Source organism: Lactuca virosa, chromosome 4 (genome assembly GCF_052849685.1).
Source record: "Lactuca virosa cultivar CGN04683 chromosome 4, Lactuca_virosa_CGN04683_v6, whole genome shotgun sequence".
NCBI classification, from domain to species: Eukaryota; Viridiplantae; Streptophyta; class Magnoliopsida; order Asterales; family Asteraceae; genus Lactuca; species Lactuca virosa.
The window spans coordinates 208,275,345-208,287,690 of record NC_136429.1 but is presented as its reverse complement, the minus strand read 5'-3'; the positions used below and the strand labels follow the sequence as shown (position 1 = coordinate 208,287,690).

Below are 12,346 nucleotides of genomic sequence, written 5' to 3'. Positions count from 1 at the left end.
TAGTTTCCAGACCCCCCAAACATAGCCATAGGAACCTAAACCACACATCTTCTTTGTACTTGTTCTAATCCAATCACATCTAATTATGCTTACTAGATGACCAATTACTCGAGCCCAACATCTTAACATTGCGTATCATTAAAGCCCCTATCATAAATGAAGATGACACACATTTGTGTGTCATAAAATTCAACAATCATTTACAATACGCATTTACGACACATTTACGAATAATAATAAAACAATTCATTTCATACGATAAATGTATTAACATTTAAACTAAATCACATTGAATAATCTCATTATACAAAAATATAATGTATACAAATAATCTCTCTAAGTTTGACCTGAAAAGTATAATCAATAACTAATGGAACACTAGAAGGGATTAAGATACATGAATCAACTTTCACCAAATCAAGAAGCAGCAGCATATCATCCTCAAACATGATCTGTGTGAAAACATGACCAGAATTGTCAACCATCATAAAAAAACCACAAATTATGAGAAAAAATTACAAAAAAAAACCTTATACTTACCAAGTGTTGTCTTATGTATTGATGTTAAATCGCTTGATCATACCAAGTGATCTAAAAAACACATAAATCTTTAAAAAACACATTTTATAGACAATGAGGGTATACCTGTCTTTTTAGGCCAATTGATTGGATTTATATATCACATACATGCATAATAATTTAGCTTGATCACAGATCTAAGTCATAGCCTTGACTCGGGTATCTGCTGGCACTGCCAAATCCTTCATGAAATGTGAGAAAGTTGGGGATTTCTGAGAGGTTGCAACAAGATCAAGAAGCTCGGCTTTAACCTTTTCCAATGTTTTGACTTTTGAAGCTGCAATATATAATGCGGAGGCATAGTTTCCAGACCCCCCAAACATAGCCATAGGAACCTGAACCACACATCTTCTTTGTACTTGTTCTAATCCAATCACATCTAATTATGCTTACTAGATGACCAATTACTCGAGCCCAACATCTTAATAATGATGTAAACTACTTGTCCTCTGTCCACATTCATAATATTTGTTATTGCTCTAGTAGGAAGAAATAAAAGTAAATATAATAATGAAATTATTGACAAGTGGGGCCCACCTGAATGGCTTTTGGATAGTCATATGTTCGTGGATGCTTCTAGTGATCTGCACCAATGAGATATAGTCTAGCATTGTTTGAATACGCCTCAAACTTTGCTTCAGCAACTAAGTAGCAAATTTGTGCAGCAATAATCTGAATCATTTGTTATATGTAATCACAACCTCATAATTAAACATGAATATTCTTTTTTTTTTTTTTTTTTTTATTACTTAATGGAATTATGGAACTTACATTACTCGTTTCCTTCCACAAACAATCTCCAAGATGAATAAGCACCAATTCATCATCTTTGGTCCTGTTAGCAGTAATCATATCCAAATTCTCTTCCCAATCATCAATCATAACATTAGCACCAAACTGAGCCTACACAAAACAACAAAGTTAGCAGCTTGGATACCTGTTTTTGTCTTTTTTCTTTTTGAATTTCATAAATAATTAATATAATCATTAAATTTTACAAAAGAAAGGTAAATTTCAATTTTCACATTGCACCCTGCACTGCACTCAATATCACTCTCATATTTTACAAATCAAGTAATCATAAAATGACAAAAAGGACAGAGTTGACTCGCCTGAACTGTTGATGATACCCTAGTAAAAGAAGCAAGTTTTTTGCCCACCGGGCTTACCGCTACAGACTCATAAAGTTTTTCAGCAATCTCTTCATCCTATTCCAAAAGGGTACATTTGTCATTTCTGAATAACTACTTCATACTTTATCCAATAAACTTTATATTGAGAATGAAAAATTTTCAACATACCACATTCTTGGCCATAAGCCTGTTTTTTAGACCCTTCAAGGCCACTTCAAGATCTGCCTTCTCCAAAGTTTCCTTCCCAGCAATGCTGAATTAACAACTGTATTGTTAAAATGGCTGAGTGGATAACAACATCTATATGGATAAAATGTTGTATACATAAACTGTGATACCTTTTCTAGACTGAATGACCATTTTACCCTTACATTCAAAGAAAGAAAATCAAATTTCACAACATTCATCAATTTTTAATGTGATAGGAGTTGTGAGGAAAAAACAAGTTAGTGTCTTAATATATTACACCAGCTTAAGCTATTAAGTCATTATGACCAGATTAAGTAAAAACAACAACCATAAATAGATGTCCAGATAAAGTGCTTAACTCATTAAGCCCAACAACTTGCAAGTGCTAAAAATGAAAATAAATAAATAAATAAAAGCACCACATCTTAACTACAGGTACATTTTAAGTCCAGTCAAATCATTTATCTTCCTGAAAACCAAAATGCAAAATTAAAGTAAGTTTCATTAGTGGATGAAAAATTAGTTAAATTTATTTAACACAAAGTCGGCTCACAATTCTTGTAAGTTTGTCAACAGAGATATTGTAGAAGGAATAGGTCCCTCCATCGATGTTCCTTGCCAATCACTACATGATAAATGATTTTATTAAAATGAAAAACCAAAAATATTTGGAAAATGGAAAAGATTTATAAAACTAGGAACAAGAAAAGCAAGATAATATACTCACAGTCTTATGAGCCTTGTCCAGTTTCCAATAGGATCAGGGAGATAATATAATCACATTCTAAAATCACTCTTATATTACCTGACCCACCAAGAATCTGGTGGGATTGAATGGAATAAAATTAAAATTTTGGTATGACCATGTTTCTCAAAAGAAGAAAGAAACATGGCATCAATTGTAGACTGTTCAAAAGACGTCTCAGTTATCTAATTCAAGAAACAATTTGCAAACTATCATCACATGAGCACTAATTTTGATCCCTTGTGCAGCTTTGATTTATTTATGATGAATGTAGGCTCCCTAAATCAAACAACAAAAAAAACTCATAAAGACCGGAGATAACTCATGAATTTGAAAAAAATAACATTTTTCAAATTTAAAAAGCCCAAAAAGGTTTAAACAGATCCCTCACCTTTACACGAAGTTGCTGAATTCATTGGATGAGGAGTCAACAATGATCAGATTGTTGTATGAATTGGTCCCTGAACAAGCATTGTTTGGTAAATAAAAAATAGCATCATTCTTCCATATATTTATTTATTATAGCATACAAACAGAAAGTGACTCAAATGTAGCAACAAATTGTTTGCACTTGCTTGAAAGCCACAAACAACAATCTCATCTCCTTCATGAAGCACGCCATTAACCAAAACCACTTCAATGGTTGTTCCAAGGCATTCTATCACTTCAACCTCCAACACCGTACAGTACAAAAAATTTCATTCCAAGAATCAGTGATCAAAACTCTCATAGAAATGGAAAAAAATGGAAGTGGAAAAATAAGATATATATATATATATATATATATATATATATATATATATATATATATATATACCTGAATATCACTGCTGTATGTAAGTTTTGCAATCATTGTCTTCTAGCCCATTGGACAAGTAGTAATATCTCAGGTATGCCTTCACCACTGAATTTCCACCAAAAGCAAAAAATTTGGTTCAAAATTCAATACCCGATATTTAAATGGTGTGTGAACAATAGATCACATAAAAAACTCCCTGATAGCACTTGTGGGTACAATACTATAAGTTTCCCCTCTGTCTTTGTTCTTGCTGTACAATTCGGTATTCAATCCTTGCTCCTTGAATTCTATAATTATCTGAAATCACAAAGCACAAATCATGAGAAAGACAGCAAGAAAAGAAAACGTATGTTCTTGTGGGATTACAAATTTCTAATTACCTGAGTGAGCCTATGCTCGAATTCAAGTTGAACATCTTTGGACTGAAGTTTCATTGCTTTCCCAGTTGGTGCATTGCGACACGTTTTCCACCCATATAATCTGTCAACCTTATTCAAGGCCACAATGAACTCTGTATTCCTCATTCTCAATAGATTTAGTGATTTAATAGTCTGTGGTTCGAACCCATGCATAATGGCAACAACCAAAATGGCAATATCACATAACCCAGAACCCTGAGACCTTAAGTTCTTGAAGGACTCATGGCCAGGTGTATCGATAACTAATAAACCAGGGACATTGAGTATTGAATCAGCTTTCAATTATTTTGTTCTCTCACAAATGTTCTCAGCTAGAATGTAAGTGGCACCAATTTGTTGAGAGAAAATGTCAGAAGGGGGCAGCCATGAGGAGCCAATGATCGAGAGAAGCAAATGGAGGGTATATGAAATGTGTGTCTGTATAATGTTTATAAGAAACGAGAACCCACCCCTTTGATTTCAATTTTGTGGCCTAGTGACGAAAAACCCTTCTAGACTCCTTGATTTCTGCCGACTGGTGTAGGAGAAAGGAGAAACGCTCATGGTTCTCCGATTGAGGATTTTACATATTTGACTGAGAGAAGTCGAGCGAGGGAAGATTCCCGATCAAGTCATCCATCTTAAAACGCATGTAGAATCGGTATATAACCAGTGGTTAGGTGACATTTATCAAATAGGAATTACAAAACTACCTCGCACATCAAAGGATAAATGCACGCGCGCGGTTAGGTGAGCTTTATCCCACAATGACCATATAAGTGACGAGTGAGTGTCTTTTAAGAGGACGACATAGACTTGCATTTTAAAGGGATTTATACGTTTTATAATTATAGTTTTAAAAGCATATTGTATCATGTATATTTCATGCATTCAATAATACATTGTACATTTCAGAAAAATCACATTTTATTTTATTGGTTCATTTTAGTTCAACTTTTAATATATTGTATTAACTTTTGAGTTTGTGTGTTAGGAACCAATTTTAGTCTTTTAATAATCATTTATTATTTAGACATGGAGTTCGCCATGAGTTTTAAAATCTCTATTTTATCCCTTTTTTTTATCAATTTCAAAGACTTGAAGACTTTTAGAATAAAATCCCTTTTATTTGAAAATCCATTTTTAGCATCTTATGTTTAAAGTTATTGTTTTTGAAAATAAAAAAACTCCATGATGATATGTATGTAGTTGTTTTGGTTGTCTAGCATGCAAAATCCTATTTCATCCATGCAATCAATATAACAATATACAATCATCACACACAAACATGGGTGCATAAACAAAGCCATAACTATGTTATATTTCATGTGAGTCATACATGAAATATCAAGTCCTTTTCCTAAGGGACATTAGGGACCAAAAATCTTCAAGATTTGTTGTTGTTGAAGCTCCCACTTAAGAAGAAATCCAATGTATGCAAGATGATGAATTCTCTATTAATTTCAGTGTTGTAAAAATCGGGCTAGGCGGCCGCCTAGGCGCTCGGTACCCTCTTACCGTCTACGATTAATGCTAGTCGGTCGAGTTAGGCGGAGTCGGTCATGGGCAATCGTAGGTGGTCCTGGGCGTTCCTAGGCGGCCACAATTTTCAATTTTTTCAAAATTTCAAATCTTCAAATTTAAAAAAAAAAAAAAAATTCAAAGCTTTTCGAATTTTCGAAAATTTTTAAAATTTCAAATTTTCAAATATTTATTTCTTAAAATATAATAATTTTTGAATAAATTTTATATATCATAACAAAATAAGTAAATAATCATAACAATTTGTCATATTTAATATTTTTGTTAGGATATAAGTAATATTTAATTTAAAAAAAATAAATTTCAACACAATTAAGGGTCCCCTCCTGGGCGCCGATTAATCTCCGCCTAGACCGATTAGTCGCATAACCCTAGTCGACCGCTTTACTCCCTCCTAGCGACTTTTACAACCTTAACTAATTTTAACACGTTCCAACAACATGCACCACTTCATAGAAATGTTGCATTCGGGGCTGTTGCTTCAACTTCATAGAATCTGATGCAACACTTCACAAAAAATGTTGTGTTTTCCACTGCTATTAAAATTAATAAATTTCAACTCTTTTCGATCTTCAAAATGGCTTCATCTTCATTTCTTGTTACATCTTAAAGTACTTATACTAGATTACAAACTAATCTAATATTTACAACATAAAAAATGAAGAGTTTCCTATTTACTATTACAAACCATTTGAATGAATAAATAATATTACAACCATATCGAAAAGTCCAACAACACACAATGCATCGTCCATAGCTTGTTTATGCACATATAATCATACAAAAATTATCAAATAATATTTTGTTTTTCTAAGGGAACGTCAATGTGATCAAATTCATGTAGTTAAAAAAACTTGATCACATTTTCTCTCTTAAAACTAGCATTGCATGTTGCTAAAGAGGCCATGCATGAACTTTTCATACGAGCATGAAAATCGTCCATGGCTTCCAAAAACCAAATATTTTCATTTCATCAATAAAATCTATGCATGCATGTAAAGAAGGCTTTAAAACCACTTGATGGAAACATGGTGTTCAAGATCAAGTTTCGAAACATAAAACTTTTGAGTTCGCAACGGAAGACTTTAAAATAAAACTTGAACAACATAGATTCTGACAAAGCATCACATTACATGAACATGCAATATTTAAATCAACAACCATAGAAGGATAAGATTAACAACCTTTGTTTTCCTTTGGTCCTCACAGGAGGTTGAACGATGATGATGATGGCAATAACCCAAAGTAGATTCCATCTAGAGAAAGTCCACCAAAAGCTCCAACACTAGATGAATGCTAGTTCAACTCTTTGATAATATAACCTTTTAAGCTTGAACCACCAAGAATGAATTTTTGGTGTTCAGGAGAGTATGAATCAAATAAACCAAGTATAAATGCATATATTTTTATAATCGTTATCTTTAAACTTATGTGATTCAACATAAATCCATATCTTGAACCTTATTCATTAGAAACTACTATGAATTTTCAACTTATCTATTAAATAGTAGAATCCAAAAGATTTGTAACTAATAATACTTAACTAGTGAATTAAATATAATGCTAAATTTAGTGATGGATAGTCTTATTGTCATTTAATCCTTAGAAACCTATAAAAACAATTAAGTTTTGGATTAATGTGGTTTTTTATCATTTCTATAAAATTCTTTTGCATTTTGTGATTTATTTTGTTAAAAGTTTATTCATCATAAATGTATACAAAAATGTATTTTGATATATAAAAAAGAAATTATTTTTATATATTGAATTAAATATGCTAAATTCATATCTTGAACCTTATTCATTAGAAACTACTATTACTTTTCAACTTATCTATTAAATAGTACGACCCAAAAGGCTTTTAACTAATAATACTTAAATATCGTATTAAGTGTAATGTTAAATTTATTGTTGGTTAGTCTTATTGTCATTTAACTTATTTATACTTAAATATATAATAATTTAGATAATTAAGTATTATGATTCAAAGTTAAACAATTATATTTTTACCATTAGAATTTGATATTTTTATTCATTAACTTCCACAAATTTATGGAAAACATTTGAGTTAATTATTTGATACTCTTTTTTATTTATGTTTGATAATAAACATGCTAATATATTATAATCTTTAATAAAACCAAGAAAAAAACAAATATATAGATTTTATAAACATCATCATTTGTTATATAAAGTTATTATTGTTTTAAGTAATTTATAAATTAAAAAATATATAATTTATTTGTAGCACCTTTTAGCCTTTTTTAAAGACATAATGTTAACCGTTCTATTATTTATCGTCTAACTTATTTTTATTTATATAAGGTTTTATGATATTATATAATTTATTAATTGCAAGGCCCCTTTAGGAGCCCTATTGGTTCTCAATTTTTTTCTTTCATTCAAACTTCTAGATCCACCGCCTACACTTCATTGGTTTTTAAACCCGTCTAATACTATGTCTTTCCAAAACTCGACTTTGATGCAATTTTTATACTATGGTTTTACAATGTTTTGAATTAAATTATTACTCTGATCTTCATGAAAAAAACATTGGATGAATTACTTATTGTTTTCAAAAGAAAAAATTTGGGTTGAAAATTAGGATGTTACATAACCGCACAAATAAATGCATTTAAAGGTGCGATCATATGAAAACCGTGCAAATTATTTGTTGGTGCGGTTTTCCTATAACCATACTAACAAATGCATTTGTTGGTGTGATTTTCCTATAACCGCACCGATAAATGCATTATTTCGTTCAAAATTTTCATTTCGCGTGAGATCCCCCAACCTTTTTTTTTCGTTTGACTTTTTGTTTCCCTCCCAGTTATTTCGTCTCCTCCGTTTCTCCTCCCAAATCGACTCATTCCTGAATATGCTCTTTGATTCCAAAGTTCAAAAACATAAAGCAATATAGGTATCGCTCGATTCCAAAAATAGTAATCTTCTTCTCGTTCCCAATATTCCAATAGGCAGAAACCCTAGCCAAAAACTACGACGACCCTTCCCTCCTGCGACACTTAACCACTGTAAGTTTCTTGGTTTGTGGGGTTTTTTTTTCTGTTAATATGATGTTTAGATTTCTGTAAGCAACACTATTATTTAGGTCTATATATCGTTATGGCCGATAAGTTGCTTTAACTTCCTAAACATGTTTTCTTGTTGCTCGTATTCTAGGTATATCTCTTTTACTTCATTATCCAACGATAAAAAGAATCAAAATTTGATATCCAAAAGGTATTCTTCTGTTTCTTTTTTATTTTCTTATTAACTAACTGGATTATAATTTCTATATTATATTTATATTGGGATTTTATGGTTTAGGCAAAACCAATGGTTGGTAATCTCAACTAGAGGTAGAAGAAATGTTGTCTCCAGCTTTCCAAGAGGGACACAGAAGTCGTCCCAGATGTGTAGTGAAGAATAGTTGCTTTATTTTTTTGTGCGGTTGGTGTGGTTTCATATTTTATGGTGCAAATATTTACTGGTTCGGTTCCTTGTTTGTTGGTGAGGTTATGTATTCTTCCTATAATGTTTGTCGGTGCGGTTTTATTTGTCTTTTGGTGCGATTTTATAACCACACTATTAAATTATGACATTTTTTGATGTGATATTTATTGGTGTTGTTCGATACTCGCACCAATTAATCATTTTAACCGTATCAACAAATGTATCATGTACTAATGTTAGCGGGATTATGGGTTTCCCGACAAGCATTGATGACCAATGTTTTTGATGTAGGACTGAGGGTGGAGAGTGGTTGCAGTAAAGAAATGATGAAGCGAATCTACGTCTGAAGGATTAGGAGATTTAGGTTTTTAGATGTAACGGGAAACTAAAATCGTAACAAAAACACACTATAAAAATGTTTGAATAAAAAAAAGTTAGTAGTCAAAAATGTAATATTAACCAAATCATAAGGACGTATTGAAAATACTCTCACAATAGTGATATGTTAACTATACAATAATTGTTTTTTTAAATAAAACACTTTGGCCGTTTATAGACATTTGAATATATTATCTTCTCACTTGTTCCTTGAGTTAATCACTTTAATTATCCACCATTTACTCAACTATAAAAAAACACCCTCATCGAACAACCACCTTCATCACATCAATGGAAGCATCTTCCTTAATTTATGCAGTTGTGGGGCTAGCCACGGTGGTACTCCTTCACCTTGCTTGCCAACTCCGCCGTCCCACCAAACCCAACCTCCCTCCCGGCCCCAATCCCTGGCCCATCATCGGAAACCTCAACCTCATGGGATCACTTCCTCACCGTTCCATCCATGAACTCACTCATAAATACGGCGACATCATGCACCTCAAATTCGGTTCCTTTCACGTCGTCGTGGCCTCCTCCGCTGAGATGGCTAAAGTCTTCCTGAAAACGATGGACTCTAACTTCATCTGCCGCCCCAAAATGGCCGCCGGGAAATACACCACCTATAATTACTCCGACATCGTCTGGTCACCGTACGGTTCCTACTGGCAGCAAGCCCGTAAACTGTGTATCGTGGAGCTGTTCAGTGCAAAAAGGTTGGATTCGTTCGAGTACATTCGAGTGGAGGAGATGAAGTCGCTTTTGAAGGTGGTGCACAAGTCGTCAGGCGAGTCCATTGTCTTGAAAGATTTGTTGTGGACGGTGAGTTTCAATATAATCAGTCGGATGGCGTTGGGAAAGCGTTATTTGGAAGAATCGGTGGCCGGAAACTTGACCATGAGCAGCAAACAAGTTAAAACGATGTTCGAAGAAATGTTCTTGTTGAACGGAGTGCTTAACATTGGGGATTGGATACCATGGATTGCTTTCATGGACCTTCAAGGATACGTGAAAAGGATGAAAACAGTTAGCAAGAACTTCGACGGATTTCTCGAACACGTTTTAAACGAGCACGATGCATGCAGGAAGGCTGAGCCGCCGGAGACTTTTGTTCCGGCAGACATGGTTGATTTGCTGTTGCAGATTGCAGATGATCCGACACTCGAAGTTAAGCTTGAGCGACATGGCATCAAGGCGTTCACACTGGTAACGTATATAACTGATACAAACTTCAAAGAAAACCCATTGAAATTTTGAAATGCGCATTTGAGTTAATAATAATCTTAAATATTTACAGGATATGCTTGCAGGTGGAACCGAAAGTTCAACGATAATAATAGAATGGGCGATGGCAGAACTTCTAAAAAACCCGGAAATACTTGAAAAGGCGAGAGAAGAGCTGGATCGGGTTATAGGTCGAGAAAGATGGGTCGAAGAGAAGGACATGTCAGACCTTCATTACATCAAGGCAATCGTGAAGGAGACGATGAGGTTGCATCCGGTTGTCCCGCTATTAGTTCCACGAAGAACACGCGAAGACTGTAAAGTAGCTGGTTATGACATTCCAAAAGATACTATAGTTTTCGTTAGCGTTTGGACAATTGGACGAGATCAAGAGTTGTGGGATAAACCTTTGGATTTTTTTCCTGATAGATTCATTGAGAATGACATCGATGTAAAAGGTTATAACTCCGAGCTACTACCGTTTGGTGCAGGTCGAAGGATGTGTCCTGGTTATAGTTTAGGACTCAAGATTATCGAAACAAACTTGGCTAACTTGCTCCATGGATTTGATTGGAAACTGCCAGGTAAAATGACGAAGGAGGAGTTGCAGATGAAAGAAGTATTTGGGCTCTCGACACCTAAAGAGATCCCACTTACTACCGTCGCTCACCCAAGGCTCGGATTCAAAATGTATTCTTTGTGATCAACTTTTAAGTGTGTATTATGCTCTGTAGCTATATAGTGTACACCTATATTTACATGCACTTGTCACTTGTATACCTAGTTTTATAGGAGTCGTATGTATTAGGCCGGTGGAGTGATGCCGTGGTGCCGATGTCCACCTCGTTGCAAAACTTACAAAACGTATCCTTTTTTTTAAACAATTTAATATTGCTAAAAACTAAAAATTTCGTTAACATTAAACTAAAACATAAGAAAATAATAATAATAATAATAATAATAATAAGAAAGATACAAAACTACATTTAGGAATTGTTTGGGTTGTTTCTAGTTGATGTTTTTTTTTATTGTTTTGAGAATTTGAAGAAGACATTTTTGTAGTAAAAATATTGAGTAGAATATATAAGGTAAATTGTTTGATGCAGCAAAAATACGTGTATTGTTGTATTTAAAAATAAAGAATGTATCCATTTAATTATCATCGTACAATGAGATGACAAACGAACAACATAAATATTGTACAATGAGCGAGATGGCAAACGGAAAACATAAATAGAAAAAAATTAAGACACGAAAAGGTCAAAATGAGTAAATTGAGAAAAGAGAGTCGTCATTGGGATGTCATGGTGCACACAATTCTCTACATGCGAAGCACCTGGCATGATGTTTGTCGTTCCACCTTAGCAATACAATGCCCCTTATGTCATTTCGGTAATACCATATTTATTAATTGAAAGAGTAAATTACGAGAATTGTCTCTAAGCTTTATCAAGAATTTCAAGATTGGTCAAACTTTTAAAAGTTTCCCAAAGATGTCCCTAAGTTCAGATTCTATTTCAAAAATGGTCCCTCTCCACCAACACCATTTAAACTTTTTCTAAATCCTCCCAAATGCTAATCATAAGAGGGTATTTTGGTATTTTTCTTTCTCTCTAGTTTAATACCAACATCTGTTCATATTCATTTAGTATTCATATATCTTTGTTTTTAAGTTCCCTAAAATATACTTTTCATTTTTCCGGTCATCATAGATCTTTTATTCTATTTTCACTCCTATTTTGCTTTTGAGATCTTGATAGTGTTCAACAATGGTGAGGAAACGTGGAACTACATCCAAATCTATTTCAACTATGCCCATGCAACGAGGTTTAAATATGACAAATGTAACTATTGGCGTGGGTACAAAATCCCAACATAGTTGTTGAAGCGAAGGAATTGAATAAAACAT

General features: G+C 33.3%; 1 protein-coding gene and 1 pseudogene across 2 annotated transcripts; one reads left to right on the top strand and one right to left on the bottom strand.

The window, feature by feature from the left end:
- Nucleotides 1-744: 744 nt before the first annotated feature.
- Nucleotides 745-4,483, bottom strand: LOC145105539 (eukaryotic translation initiation factor 5B-like; annotated as a pseudogene). The gene is made up of 10 exons (XR_013707348.1): nucleotides 4,431-4,483; nucleotides 3,826-4,315; nucleotides 3,464-3,742; nucleotides 3,038-3,317; nucleotides 2,629-2,925; nucleotides 1,881-2,526; nucleotides 1,692-1,787; nucleotides 1,351-1,482; nucleotides 1,117-1,251; nucleotides 745-1,028 (listed from the first exon to the last, which is right to left on the bottom strand). The product of XR_013707348.1 is annotated as a eukaryotic translation initiation factor 5B-like (transcript).
- Nucleotides 4,484-9,460: 4,977 nt separating this feature from the next.
- On the top strand, nucleotides 9,461-11,354 carry LOC145107954 (trimethyltridecatetraene synthase-like). The gene is made up of 2 exons (XM_079044918.1): nucleotides 9,461-10,419; nucleotides 10,511-11,354. The coding sequence occupies exons 1-2, from the start codon at nucleotides 9,508-9,510 to the stop codon at nucleotides 11,138-11,140; spliced, it is 1,542 nt and encodes a 513-aa protein (XP_078901044.1). The 5' UTR covers nucleotides 9,461-9,507; the 3' UTR covers nucleotides 11,141-11,354.
- The last annotated feature ends 992 nt before the right edge of the window (nucleotides 11,355-12,346 follow it).